This window comes from Schistocerca americana, chromosome 1 (assembly GCF_021461395.2).
Source record: "Schistocerca americana isolate TAMUIC-IGC-003095 chromosome 1, iqSchAmer2.1, whole genome shotgun sequence".
NCBI lineage: Eukaryota > Metazoa > Arthropoda > Insecta > Orthoptera > Acrididae > Schistocerca > Schistocerca americana.
Window position 1 is genome coordinate 819,398,833 of NC_060119.1, and position 15,286 is coordinate 819,414,118.

The 15,286-nt window shown below is 43.6% G+C and overlaps 1 protein-coding gene across 1 annotated transcript in view; it reads right to left on the bottom strand.

Moving 5' to 3' along the window:
• Positions 1 to 15,286, bottom strand: part of LOC124546254 (pyrimidodiazepine synthase-like) — a 90,183-nt gene that overhangs the window by 40,765 nt on the left and 34,132 nt on the right. The window contains exon 2 of the mRNA XM_047125023.1: positions 3,222 to 3,553. Coding sequence (XP_046980979.1) covers positions 3,222 to 3,553 — 332 coding nt within the window. The remainder of the gene's footprint in view (positions 1 to 3,221; positions 3,554 to 15,286) is intronic.

Here is a 15,286-nt window from a genome sequence, read left to right on the forward strand (position 1 = left end):
AGCTCTCGTGCAAACTAAGAATCGGGGCGAATAACTGTTACCTCCATCCTGAGACTTACGCTCTTCCCACGGCGTGGCCAGGGAGGGGAACGTTTTCGGATCGTACTTCTGAGCATTAAATTGAGCCCGAGAACGCTTAGAGACTGCTGGCGGCTGGCCGCCAGCGAGAGATGATGTACCACGCTTCACTGCGGGTCATCCGCCCTGATGCCACCTACTCCGACCAAGGGCCCTCCCCACGGGCGCCACCCAGCCACAGCAATAGCCACCTGGCAGGATGGCCATTGCCGGGAGTCCTGATGCCCCAGGGAGATGGGCATCTACTCCTTGGCATACGTGGGGAGTGAACGGCGCAGGCATCAGTAGAGCGATCCCTGTGTTGTCAGGGGGCTACAACCAAGAGGGTACATGGCGGCCCCACCACAACGGACTGGCTACCGTGCTGGATGTTAGGTGACATGTGGTCCATGGGCGTCGTCAGTGCAGAAAATGGCCCTGCACAGTGCTTGGCAGAAAGTGCACGCAGGGGCGCATCGATGCCCAAGAGATGGAGAGCGGGCAAGACTGCAATGCAACGACGAATAAGATGGCGAAAGTTCTCAACACAACACGGACACAATGCACCAAGTAAGGCGCCCTTCCCCAATCGGCTCGCTCTTCGGAAAAATTTTGAGATATGGAGGTCAAACCCGACAGGGGACCATCACATAAGGCCGAAACGTTTGAGACTCCTTTTAGTCGCCTCTTACGACAGGCAGGAATACCGGGGGCCTATTCTAACCCCCGAACCCGCAGGGGGGTCCCAGTTTGAGTTTATGCCAAGTTCAGAGTACTTGTGGCTCCATTTGATGGTGGTATCAATCAAAAATTATCTGTGGCATCTTTCAGTGTGCCACAGCCCCTTACGCAGTCCGTATTTGTAACATTTCTCAGATTTATTTTTAATTCGAATACAGCCAAATCGTTTCCGGACCTGAGCGCAAACATTCAAAAGATGTGAAATGGCCATTAATTTTTTTAAATTAACGTTTTAGGGTGGAGTTACCCTTTAAAACGGAAAGTAGCTGTTTTTAAAGGGATTAAAAGTAACATTATGGCTGGGTTAGGAACTTCAAAGCGGTCAGACACATGAACATGAACGATTCAGTGCGATGGTGTCTTGATACGCTTAGTGTTCTATTAATGTGCTTCAAAACCTTTACCACAAAGAAAAGATTCAGTCACCAACATTACAATAGATTACATGCAAAAGAATATGTACACATGTACATTTTGAAGAATAGTGTAAAGCCGATGTAGAAGTGTTCATCATATGAGAGCAGAGGAATAATGTCTATAATTTTTGCAACATTTTCACTATCAAAATACATTTTTGTTTTCAGGAGGAATACTAGAGCTTGTCTTGGAATTAGAATACTTGGAAAGTGGGGCCAGACATTCATTATTTAGTGAAAAAGAAAATAATGTTCATTGACGTTCTTTGTTTTTATGTTTAATGTTTGAATAAAAGGGTCTTTGCAGCATCAAAATATTAAGAGAGATGATTAATTTCATTCTCATATTTGTGCTTTCGGACATGTCCGAAAGAACAGATGCCATCGTACACCATGAAGCTCGTTAGAATGAGATTACAAATTACAATGAAATGAATTCCCCTACTTGCATACAGTCGTTGATATAAGTCAACGGGGACAGTTGAAAATGTGTCCCGACAGAGGTATTCATTTCATTATAATTTCATTCTAAAGAGCTGCATGGCCACCGATTCTGACATGCCCGAAAGAACAGATGTCTTCGTATATATTTCTAGTTAAGGCTCTCCGACCATTTGACCATCTGTGCGGATGCACAAACAGTGCCCGAACTCTTACGGGAATGGCAAAAATGATTATAATGGGCAGGGGCACTATGGATATGGTGCGGGACAATAAAGTTGGAAATGTGGGTCTCACGGGAGGCGTGCTAAAGACAAGTCCCTGCAGTCGCACTATCCTCTGTGTCTTCTGTGTCCTCGGTGGATCTGATGGATAGAGCGTCTGCCATGTAAGCAGGAGATTCCGTGTTCGAGTCCCGGTCGGGGCACACATTTTCGACTGTCCCCATTGACATATCAACGCCTGTATGCAGCTAGGGGTATTCATTTCATTGTAATTAGTTCTCATTATATAGAATTTCATGGTCAATTGTCAATAATAGAACAGTCTTAAGAATAAATTTGCCACAAAACGCATTAATGAGCCACAGTGAAGCGATACGTGCTTGCTCAAAGCTGTGGGATGGGCACGAGCCATCTCTGACGAGCAGCTGTGCCGAACTGATAGACTTCTTAGTATCCCTGTGCCTGGGAAACCCGGTTATTCCTGCAAGAGCCCCAGGGCGCGTGCAAATGCCACTCCATGCAAGTTTCCCAACCCCATGAACATGGCACTGTTGAAGCTGGTGGTGATTAATGATTTGGACTATTTGCATTGAATGGACTGAGTCCCCTGGTCCACCCGAACCGACATTGACTGGAGATAGTAATTTTAGGCTAGTTAGAGACCATTTGCAGCCACAATCGGACTTCATGTTCCCAAACAACGATGCCACGTACCAGACCACAGTTGTGTCTGATTGGTTTGAAGAACATTCTGGATGATTCGAGTGAATGTTTTGGCCCCCCAGACCGCCCAACATGAATCGCATCGAACGCTTATGGACGTAATCTAGATATTTGTTCGGGCACAATTTTGCTCAGGCAACACTTTCGCAATTAGATACGGCTACAGAGCCAGCATGGCTCAGTATTTCTGCAGGGGAATTCCAACGACTTGGTGAGTCCATGCCACGTCGAGCTGCTGCACACCGCTGGGCAAAAGGAGGTCCGACAGCATGTTAGGTAATATCCCGTGACTTTTAACCTCACTGTAATACTACTGCTAAGGAACAAAAAACTGCAGCTATCTACTGTCTCGCAAACGAAATTAAAATTGTGGATGCGTCGAACCACTGTAAGTTACAAAAAGTATGCATCAATTTATTGTTGCGTGCTTGGACAATCAACCCAGGTTAGCCGCGTCAAACGGTAAACACACGCGTCGTGTTGTAGTTTTTCTAATTTTTAAGACTTTTGCTCGTGCACGTACCCGTAAGAAAGATTGTTAGAAGTTCTCGAAAATAATTCTTGAGCGCAATATCTGCACAGCAGGATATGTTTCAGCCTGTGAGTGAGAAGAGCTCACCTTGCCAAAGTCATCGATGAGCTTCTTGTGGCGCGCCTTGGTGTCTGCGTCGGCCGGCCAGAGTGGTGGCTCGGGGAACTTTCCGTCCAGGAAGTCGGCGATGTCCAGCGACTCGATGACGATCTGGCCGCCGCCGGCGTCGAGCGCGGGCACCTTGCCCTGCGGCTGCACCGAGGTGAGCCAGTCGGGCTTGTCCAGCAGGTTGATGTTGACGATGTCGAAGGGCACGCCCTTGGCCTCCAGCGCCAGCCTGGCGCGGTGGGAGTACGGGCAGAACGCCATCGAGTACAGCCGCAGCTTGTCGCCTTCCGGGGGCGCCGGCTGCGCGTCACCTGTCGACGACTCTCACGTCACATACAGGTCTACCACTAAAGCCTTTTACTACATCGAGTAGCATTTCTGTTGATAATCTTTTTTACATGTCACAGTTCAAGATACAACTGCTCCACGTTTCTTTTTACAGACTTTCGTTAAAACCCGAACAAAAGCGTAAATCCGTTTCTCACTCTCCACTATGAACTGTCATTGTGCTACTCGACCCTTAAAACCGTAGCTCATACTTTTACTCCTGGTGGGAAATACCAAGTGACAATTAATGCACCATAATTTCTGACATACAAATTGTTATTACAGGACCATTATCATGAACAACAATTTTATATAACGAAAATGAATTCGTAAGGGTTTCACGTCTGTGCGAAAAGAAATATCCCAACAAATATGAAAAGAATTTACACTCTAAACAAATAACGGTTGATGAATCAGAGGATAACATCTAGTGAGAGTAGATAATTACGTATTACCTGCTCCTGGTAAGGTACAACTGACCAGATCTAATTCAACGGCTGCTACCATTATACCATTACCTGACTACTACTTGAACGCTGATTCAGATCTCTAAGTAACAAGGATCCAATTGTTAAAAAATTGATGCCTTTCGGTCATGTCCTGTCGTTAGAATACCAATAACAAACTTCACAAAAAGTGGCGACATTATAAATACTAAAAATTATACATTATATATTTATAAAGTCCGCTGCTTCAGTTTAATTTCTCCACTACAATGAGTCTATTTCCGCTATAATTGCCATTATCAAGGTCTAATTGTTTTTGACTTTCATTCCAGACAGGTTCAAAAAATCAAATGTGTGTGAAATCTTATGGGACTTAACTGCTATGGTCATCAGTCCCTAAGATTACACACTACTTAACCTAAATTATCCTAAGGACAAACCCACACCCATGCCCGAGGGAGGACTCTAACCTCCCCCGCGACCAGCCGCACAGTCCACACAGGTGGGTACTGTCGCTTACTGTACCGGGTACTATCTTTTTAGTATCTCGCTTATTAAATTGGTTTCTGTGACTGACTGTATTTTAGGGAATTTGTGTCACTTTGTTGGTCCTTTTCACATCACTGGATGCTGTCTAATGCGCTGTCAGACATACGTTGCAATACAAGTATAAACTAAAATATGTTGGACAGCATCGACTGATGTGAGAAAGGACCAACAAGATCTCACAAGATCGCTAAAAAACTGACAAACAGTCAGACAGCAATTTAATAAGTGACAGTAGCCACCGAAGTGACATGAACGTAAAAAACATGGCAATTACAGCCGAAATAGGCTTACTGCGATAAAGAAATTCAATTGAAGCACCGGACATTGTAAATATGGGACAATGTCATTTCAAGTCATATCACGATGTGGGCCCAGAAGAACGTAAATTCACAGAAATTATCGGGTGAAGTGGTATGTCGATGACCTCTTTGAGCACCGATGTTAAAGTTTCCACGCGATAATATACTTTGTATTAAGGTAGTTTCTGGTATTCTGACGAACAGACTTGCCCGAAACGCATCAATTATGTTTTATAACATGTGGGTTCAAATGGTTCAAATGGCTCTGAGCACTATGGGACTTAACTGTGGTCATCAGTCCCCTAGAACTTAGAACTACTTAAACCTAACTAACCTAAGGACATCACACACATCCATGTCCGAGGGAGGATTCGAACCTGCGACCGTAGCAGCAGCGCGGTTCCGGACTGAGCGCCTTAACAGCAAGACCACCGCGGCCGGCATAACATGTGGGCCTTTGCTGTTTAGCGTCCTGAACCGAGCTCAGTTAACTTCTGTTCTTAATTGCCGCACATCTAACTGAGTGCGGCCAGTTCCAGCTTCCACAGTCTGAATTTAAGAGAAACTGCGTACTCTGCAATTTGAAAGCAATGTTTTCCAGCAGATTTATTTTCATTTCCTTAACTTTTCTAATCGTGCTATTCTCACTAAATCAGTTGCACAGATTCATTGATTACGTGTTTATTACACATTCCTGTAAAGTGAGTAACTTAATATATTTTTCTAGTCTTCAACCGGATCATACAATCGTTTAGACAGTATTTCAGCGGTCCATCTTACCACCATTTTCAGGTGAAGACGTTGTTCAATAATATCGCTGGAACTGATTACCGCGGATGACCAACAGCGCGTGCCTCGTAACTATTCGTATTATCTAAGACGACATTATTACAATGGGGTTCTCACATCTGGTTTCAGAAAGGAGCCTTTATTTCATTAGCATGCTGCCATTGCATTTGCAACACGTAGTTTTCACTTTTCTCGTTACATTTGAGGCGTTTCGAAACAAATTCTATTCTTTTCACTTCGTGTGTACATCAAATCTGTGCTATCAGTTAATAGAGAATCCTATATCGCAGCTATTACTATTTGATCATTTCCTTTGAAATATCTACCAGCTTTCGCCGTTAAAACACTACTCTTACAATGAAGTTGCTGCCTGCCATTGCTAATATGATAGTTTTCGAAGCCGGCCGCTGTGGCCCAGCGGTTCTAGGCACTTCAGTCCGGAAACTCTGGCAGCTACGGCCGCAGTTTCGAATCCTACCTCGGGTGTGGATGTGTATGATGTCCGTAGGTTAGTTAGGTTTAAGTAGTTCTAAGTCTAGGGGACTGATGACCTCAGATGTTAAGTCCGATAGTGCTTAGAGCCATTTGAACCATTCTGAACAGTTTTCGATTAAAATTGATAAATGTGCTGATCTAGACGCTGTTTCTCACTTAAATGTCCCTTTAATATTGTGTTTATAAAGCGTCATACCGCCGCCGCCGCCGCCGCCGCCGCCGCCGCCGCCTACTGTTACTACGTGTGTCTCACTACCTGAAGACACTACAGCAGCCGACTTGTGTAAGATGGACACTGAAGGCTACATGCTATCAGTTACGTTAATACTAATGTATCACGGAAATAGAATGGTGGGGGGATGGCAGGAACAGTTCTTAATGTACAGTGTATCTTCTGTCACAGATGTGCCGAGTAATTCTTTAATTCCCTTACTTCGTTGAAAATACGTATTAATATGGCGTTTGTAGATCATTCCCAATTAGCTAATTTTCCTTCACGTAGTCTATTCTTAATTTTATAAATTAGATCGTTGATTTTTTACCTTTTGCTTACCAGAAATAATTAAAAATGGCTGACATAGGTCACCAACGTTACTGCCACCCAAAGAGGGACAGCGAAGAAAAGCAAACCATTTTGGTACTTACGATCACTTTGAGGTATAATCACAGGTCTCAAATGGCAATTTTCAAGAACATTTTTCTTTGAGAACAGTGGGTTCATTCATTACTTGAAAATGAACATGAACGGCCACAACCTCAAGTAACTTTTTTATGAGGTTATCGGTTTCGGTCTGATTTAGATTATCTTCAGATCTCACACTATGTTGGTAGAAGATGACTACGACTCCACGAACCCTAACTGCTCAATTAGTGTTCGTGGAGTCGTAGCGCCTGCTCCGTTCACCGCCACGTCTACCAACATGGTGTGAGGCCTGAGGAGGGTCTAAATCAGACCGAAACCCGTAACATCATAAAAAAAAGTTTCTTGCAGTTGTGACTTCATGTTCAACTGGCAATGTCAAAACATAGCTATTAATATTTCGCTTCCAGCAAAATTCATTGTTTTCCGCCGGTCTCTGCTATTCATGTCACATACGGTAATAAGATTGCGAAGATACTACTTCACCTACGCAATACTAGCTTTATAGAGCACACAGCAAATTTTACGAAATTATGTTCTTTGAAACCAAACGCGTCCACGCTTAAGACGCACAGTTAAATATACCTCCATTCTGCTATGGGACGAAGTAGAGTTGGTCCAATCGATTCCTACAGAGTATTTTTAAAAATAACACTGCATCTCTGCCGCGAGATCAGACATCTGTCTCTTTCACGGAACGCCGGAAATGAAGTGCCACGCCCGGGACAAACGTCAAGTCGATACGGCTGCTGGTGTACCACTGCGAGCGAAACTAGCACGCCACAAGAAAGGTGTTCTCGGCAGGAGAATATACACTGACGGAAATAGAAACCCTTACAACACGAATACCTTGACCGACAACTAACAGACGCTCTCTTAAGTCTAGGGCCATGGGATGTTTATTAAATTTTCTTTGTTGTGTGAGCTTATTTTCAGTACAGAATGAAGCCATTTCTACGTATGAGTGGTGTGAGTACGTGATGACTATTGGTTTTCTCTAAACCTGTTGGAACTTTTCAGCTACAGATCGGAACATAGCATGTTCAGAAGATGTGCACCAGTTCCGAGGGATAGAAGACGCCGTAAAACGTCAGGTCTATTTTATGGTCACGATTTCCTTTCAACCAATCACTAGGCGATCTGGTAGAGTGGCTTAAACTTTTCGGTAGTAGACTCGCGACTATAAGTGTTACGAAAATAGACATTTCTTCGCATGCTGTCGGTTACCAGGAATCTCGCTTCAGTATCTGGAAAGCTCTATCAAACATCGGGATATCTACGTTAAATTGGTCGTCTTACACGTAAGACTGATTCACCTCTAAAAAACATCTGTATGTCTATAGCACTAGCACCAATGTGACAACAGATATTCCGTTCGCTTGACGTCTAGTTTCTAGGCATTGCTACGTTCTCTCCTGTGGCTAATCTTTGTGTAGATTAGATGCACAGCCACCATAACCAATTCGCAGTGCACATCAGAGGATACTTTCTGTACCATGTAGCAGGGTTTCTATGGGTTCCGGATGGGTTCCAGATGCGGACGAACGTCAGCTGAAGCAGTAGTGTTTGCGCTGTAATTAGCATAACCTTGTCTTCGCGGGCCCTACGAGAGCGATACATGGCTGCCCCTTTTCATGACTGCTTTTATCTACTCATCGACCTTGAAAAAATTAAAGTTACGAAAGTTGTTTAATATTTTCAATGAATTTACAACTAACAAAACTTTAGAAACTTGTCGCCGTAAGGAAAGACAAAAGAATGATACACCAAAATCTAAAACATCAAATCTTGGAATAGGTCCAATCATTTGCATGAGGAATATAAGAGCATTGTACAAACATGGACCGTCGAGTGTAGTACAATGGTATTAGTCGTGACGAGGACTCAGAGCAAAAATATACCAAGAACAGTAGGTATGGGTCCTTCCTGAACCACCAGACGGGAACAGCGTAGGATTTTGGACGGAATCTCCCAATAGACGGATGACGACAGCTGAAATACGCGCAGATGTTACAAGCGGAGTGTCACCACGTATCTTTGGGAACATATTACTAGATACCGGGCTGAACTATCCAGTTTCCATGCCTCTAATCGCTGACACGATACGACACACAATAGAACTGCATGGTGTTGGGCGACTTAACTGTGATATCTGGAATTTTACCTATTGGGTATGACAACTAGAGTGACTGTTCAAGGAAGGGTAAATGCGCCACGGTATGTGGCAAGAATGGTAAACTGTCATACTCTTTGTCAAGCATACCCAATAGCATAATCCACTACAAAAATGCAAGACCCTATATTGCATTTTACACCACATACGCCTTGAGGATCCTAGACTGACCTCAGTCCCCTGATTTGGTTGATTCGTTGATGGGGGAAGGGGGGAGAGAGAGAGAGAGAGAGAGAGAGAGAGAGAGAGAGAGAGAGAGGAGAAGATCAAACAACGAGGTCATCAGTTACAGTCAAGAGCGCCAACTATTCAACAGAGGACGACACACAAAATAGAAAATTGGGAGTGACAGAAAGGAGGCATGTGATTAAAACAGAGTAAAAGAGAGAAGAAAAAGTAGCATGGTCAAGGAGGTACGGTAGGGAATTCCCAGACTTAGCATATGGCGGGAGATGCACCAACTTCAACCAGCATGCCCTTGGTCTGTAGGTGTATCAGAAACTTGTAGCTGAAAATAAAAACCACTTGACAGAGGAAGCGGAGAACCAGTTCAACCATCCAAGAATCGTCCAGCAATATTAGAGGCAATGCGACTGGAAATCTGTACTTAGCACGAAGGGCCAAAAGGAGGGGGTGTTCCACCAAGATATCACAACGATGTGGGGGTGGCTCGTTACATAAAAGGAAACTGTGGGTTAATCTAGTATGAAAGATGCAGATACGACACAGTAGTGTGGACTCCCTCCACGAGAAGTAGAAGGAAGAGCACCATGCCGCATTACTCTTCTTGATTGTGCAGAGTTTATTAGATGGGGCAGTAACCCACCAGATGTCATTCCATTTCCGAGCGAGCACAGATCCCACACGCACTTGCAAATCTGCACCTGCGATCGGCAAAGTTAAGAGGGAGTGAAGAAATGCTGCTGTAGCCAAATGGCTGGCCAGTTCATTTCTGGGATACTTACATGACTTGGGATCCAGGTAAAGACAATGAAGCAGGGAATATGACGAAGGTTAGTGAGAAGATCGTGAATAGCAGAAACCGAAGAGTGGCAAGAATAGCATTGGTTGTTAGCCTGGAGACTGCTCGTTGACTCGGTACATACTAGAACACGGTCAAGGGAGGCCCCCCTTAATAAAATGGAAGGTTCTGCAAACAGCTGTCAACTCTGCTGTAAACACGCAACATGTACCCAGCAGCGAGTGGCGTTCCATCTCAGTAGGAAATGTGAAAGTATGTATTGTCTGATTTACAGTTTTACTGCCATTGGTGTAGAAGATGGTAGCACCCTGGAACACTAATTGGACATACCAGACGCCAAAAGTTCATGGAGGAAATATCCTTTAGGACCTTCAGGAGTCTGGTACCTTGGCGATCAGCAGTCCATGTCCTAGGCACCATGTAAGAGGGAGTACATAAGAAAACGCTGGGAGCATGGTCCATGGAGGGATGACGATCTTGGCAGAGGAAAGCAAGGCACATACCAACTGGTAATCCAACCTGGTATCAAGAAGACAACACCTCTCATAGGCAAAGAGAATGAGATATGTGGAATGACCAGGGAATTGTCCAAAGGCGATTGCATAAGAGACCAAGAGTTGATACCATCAAGAAGAGGGAAGATCCCTGGTTTGGCAAGGAGACTCTACAGGACTAGTCCAGAAAACACCAGTGGCCAGATGCACACCATGATGGAGGACTGAGTAAAAATTTAGAGTTGGAGAAGCCACCAAGCCATAAACCTGGCAACTGTAGTGCAATTGGGACAAAACGAGGACCCACTGAAACATTAAGATTCTGCATGCAGATAATCTTCAACTGGCGAATAAGGAGAATATGGAGGAGTCAAGTCAACTTTTATCAAAAAGGGGCCCAAAAACGAGACTGTGTTACAACATTCAGTTGGTGGATACCTAAGAGGTCAAGATGGAGTATGGTATAATGGCAAAATGCTTGCCCCAGGTTTTCTATATGATAGAATCAAACCATGGGGATCAGGCCATGCAGAAGCCCATCACATGGCACATTAGAGCTGGTGTTCTGCAGAGGCTACCAAGTGGTAGTTATACCAAACGTAAAAGCTTGCTGCTGTGGCCGAGCGGTTCTAGGCGCTTCAGTCCGGAACCGCGCGACTGCTACGGTCGCAGGTTCGAATCCTGCCTCAGGCATGGATCTGTGTAATATCCTTAGGTTAGTTAGGTTTAAGTAGTTCTAAGTCTAGGGGAGTGATGACCTCAGATGTTAAGTCCCGTAGTGCTTAGAGCCATTTGAACCAAATGCAATAATCGACAACGTACCATGCAGGGATGATCAGTGGCTCAGCAGTCACTTGGCCATTGATGGTGATTAAGAGTGTGACAATCTAGAGCGCAATGGGACACTTTTCTTGGCTCTATTGGGAGGTGAGAAGTGTCAACTGACCCAGAACAACTAGCAGTATAAAAACTGATTAGTAAATAGTAAGGGTCCTCGAACAGCCCAGTCACGGAGTGTGAGTAAAATGTGGTGGCACTAAGGGGTGTCATATGCCTTATGGAGGTCAAGAAGATAGACAAGGTGTCATCCTTTAGAAATAGCTTATCAGTTGCTGTTTCCAACCTAAATAGCCGGTTGTGCACTGCCCCTCCCTCGTGGGGAAAGGAATCATGATGTACAGGTGTGTCATGAAACCCCATGTCCCACTGCCTAAGAGGCACTTCTAATATTCACACTTCAGGCAGATGTCATCGTGCTGCGTGGCAGACCCTAGATGCAACAACTGTGAGTGATCACTCCGCAAAGGTAGTCCTTGTGAACATTCGGCTTTTGTGTATAACTGCATCGATCATCACCTTCATGGTCGCCAGTTTGCCCAGTTTTCAAGAAAGAACAGAAGATCCAGGAATACAAATCTATTGACTGCATGTTGTATACAGAGCCATGGAAGAAAAACGAACCTCTACATCCTGTAGATATGATTAAAATAACACTATCTCGACCATTGCCCCTCTTACCTTAACCTTCCCCAAAATAGATCTATCACCCTCCTTTCCCATGGTTCCTGTGATATGTTCTTTAGGAGCTACTTCCCACACCCAGCCAGAAAAATATTCAGTGTCCACAAGTGACAGGGTTCTCCCATAATTACTTTATCAGCAACTCCCCACCCCCCTCCAATCACTCCACCCACAACTGGATGCCTGACACTCAAGTATCTGAAGGAGCCACAGCCTTTGGGTCCCTGTGCTCAGTGCAGATTGCTCTTGAATGAATCTTGCTTGCCAAAGGTTGAGGCGGGAGGAGGCAGACAGGAGGATGGTAATCAAGAAGAATCGGGACACAGCTCCTCTGGTGCCCCTAAAGGAGCCAGATCTCCGCATGCAGTAAGGGTCAGAGCTGATGTTTGTGGTTCTGTCCCCACTTGTGACATGCAGTGATCCTGTGGCCTGACAAACACTTATAGCCCCCTTCATAGCTAACCTGACCACGAGTCACGTGATCATTCAGTTGAATTTTGATTGGTACTGCTATCACCTTCCTGAACTTCAGTACCTTCTTTCCTCTTTCACACTTTGCATTGCTCTCCAAGAACCACACTTCACTAATGACCATTCTCCAATACTCCGTGATTATTTCGCGTTCTGTTAGAACCATGCTGGTCCTGGTCCCCAAGGAGTATCTGGAGGGATCCGTAGAATGGATTTCCCTTTCATACATCATTGGAGGCAATAGCAGTGCAAACGTCCTCCTCCAGCGATTACTGTTTGCAGCATTTACCTACCTTCAAATTGACCTGCTTCTCACAGACCATGATATGTCTCCTCAATTATGGTTCTTCTATCCATTTCATTTTGTCCTAAGGCACCTTTCTTGTTAGTCATTTAATTCTCTCTTCCCTCAGTCTTTTGGCTTTGCTACATTGGTCACCGCATGACAATCTTCGCATTAGTGACCACTTTCTGGTGATGCTGTCGTTTCCTTCCCACCACCAGACGGAGCCAACTGGCCTTTGTATACCTCTGCTGTTACATTCCCCATCTCTCTGTTGAACTTCGTCGATGAAGTTGTGCAATGTGCCCGATATTATCGTCCATGCCACTGGAAATACGATTCCCTTCCTGATATTGGTATTGAGAAAGGGTGTTTCTAAATAATTTATGTAAATGTTGGCTAGCAGGCTAGCTACTCAGCTGCCCATTGCAAGATCATCTTCCTGTTCATAAAATTTGTTATTAGTGCTGGAGTAGTTATGTGAAACCACTGACTGAAATTTCAAAGAACCCAAATTTGAAGTAGACATAGTTTTATAATTAAGTTATTTTTAATTACCGAGACATTCTTTTACTGGTATATTTGTGCACAAGCTAAGTATACCAAAGGATGTGAATCCGGCTGTGGTTGGTATGGGAATATCTTTGATGTTTTCTGAAAGGTCATAGCTTTCGTTTACACAAAAGCTACCTTCAAATTTGAAGGCTTCAGTGAGGATCTAAGTTTTTACTGATTTTTGTTGAAAGGGTTTTACTGCGAGTTCACTTTCGGACGTACATGGTAATGTTCTTTTTGGGTCTTTGAATGTGATCGAAGTTCTTTGATTGAAGGGTTGTTCATTGTGCACTCATTTTTCAGTTGAGGTTAGGAAGAAGTCTCACTCTTTGATGACTTTTTGAGCTTAGCCTGTAATTTTATGGTTGGGTCGAAATTAATTTCGTTTATATTGTTTCTTAAAAATTAATGGCTTATTTACATAACCATCTTAATACATTACTACTGCAACCCTTCATTTGTCTGCTGTAACTAGAAGTGCTTTATTCTCCTGGAGTACTATATTGGAGATCATTTGACTCTTGTAAAAATTTGCATTGTGTCTTGCTTGTGCGAGTTTTTCGATTAGCCTATTTTATTACCTGCTTCACATTTATTGCAATTATTTAGCTATGTCATGTGCAATTTTAGTTTTAACAATTACTTATTTACTGTTATCCTTATTTGCTTTAGGTGCAATATTACGTTTTAGGCCCTTGTTTAGAAGGTTTTGCTCAGTATCATTGAAAATTATAGATGCTGAATTGGTAACTTTATCAAAGAAACAATCTCCACGAGATGGTGGAAGTTTAAAAAATCAAATGCACCTCCAAAATTTCATACAACGCCTGTAATTTGAGAGGATATAAGTAATAATTGAAAGAGAAAATCTTTCATTTTCCATTAACAACATCTTTAGTCCTAAATAATTAAATGTCTAACAGTATAAAATTATTTGTCCTGTGAAGTACCTTTTTACAGTAACTCCAGAAGTTTGTCAATCTGTGCACACATCATGCTCTTTGGCACAGCGAATCAGCAGCAGCCAATGTAAACAAATGTATCCGCCATATTTTATTTAGTTCAGTCCAGTATTCAGCATCGATTGTGAAAGAAGCTCAAACATTTATCTTATGTGGCGAAGGGCTTCTCATTAAGTAAGTACAATGTATAGAGCACATGTAAGTATGAAAATATGTAATCACAAGTATTGTTATTTTTTAGGACACAAATGCAAAACTCGCAGAAAAGTCAACGCTACCATCTGATGATGGGATCGAGCCCGAAACTTTAAATGGTACACTATTTCAAAATAACTTACGGCTTCTTCATTATTTATCGTCGTTTTCTCTAACCAAAATGTGTGGAACATGTACCTTTGTTTCATTTATACTGTTTTCGCAGAGATAACTGATTTTGGCTGACAGTTACCCCATATAAACCATGCAGCACCTCTAAAGGTTCCTTTTTCGGTTTCCTCATCTGCAGAAGCCAGTAATGTAATAATAAAAGACACAGACAGACAGACACACACACACCAGATCTTAGTTATTTTGTGTCTTTGAAAAAGCATGACAGAAAATTTTAGGAATTGTTGAGTATCGTCCCTGATACCTCCCGGGTGAAATGAACTCTTATTTCACTGAAGCCATAACCTTATTTGATTTGTTGGAGGCTACGCTCACCTCCTGAGTCATGCTATCGATTGCGGAGAGGCAATGGGTGCGGCGCGACCATCGGAAACGGGGGAGGGAGGGAGGGAGGGAGGGAGGGAGGGAGAGTGGGGGGGGGGGAAGCGCGGCAGGACTGACACCCGCTAGTGCGACAAGACAACTGTCTTATTCTGTAACAAATGTTTCCTTGGACTGGCTGCCCGAGATTCACTTTAGGTGCACTGCGAAGAAAGAGACGCATTATTTCTGCAAGCTACGAATTAATTTTAATGTTTATCTGATCGAAAAGCGAGGACTAAACAGTAAGTTAACTGTTAACAAAAACCCTGACTTTCTCTCCTAGGTGGAAGAGCTTTCACCTAAGGTAA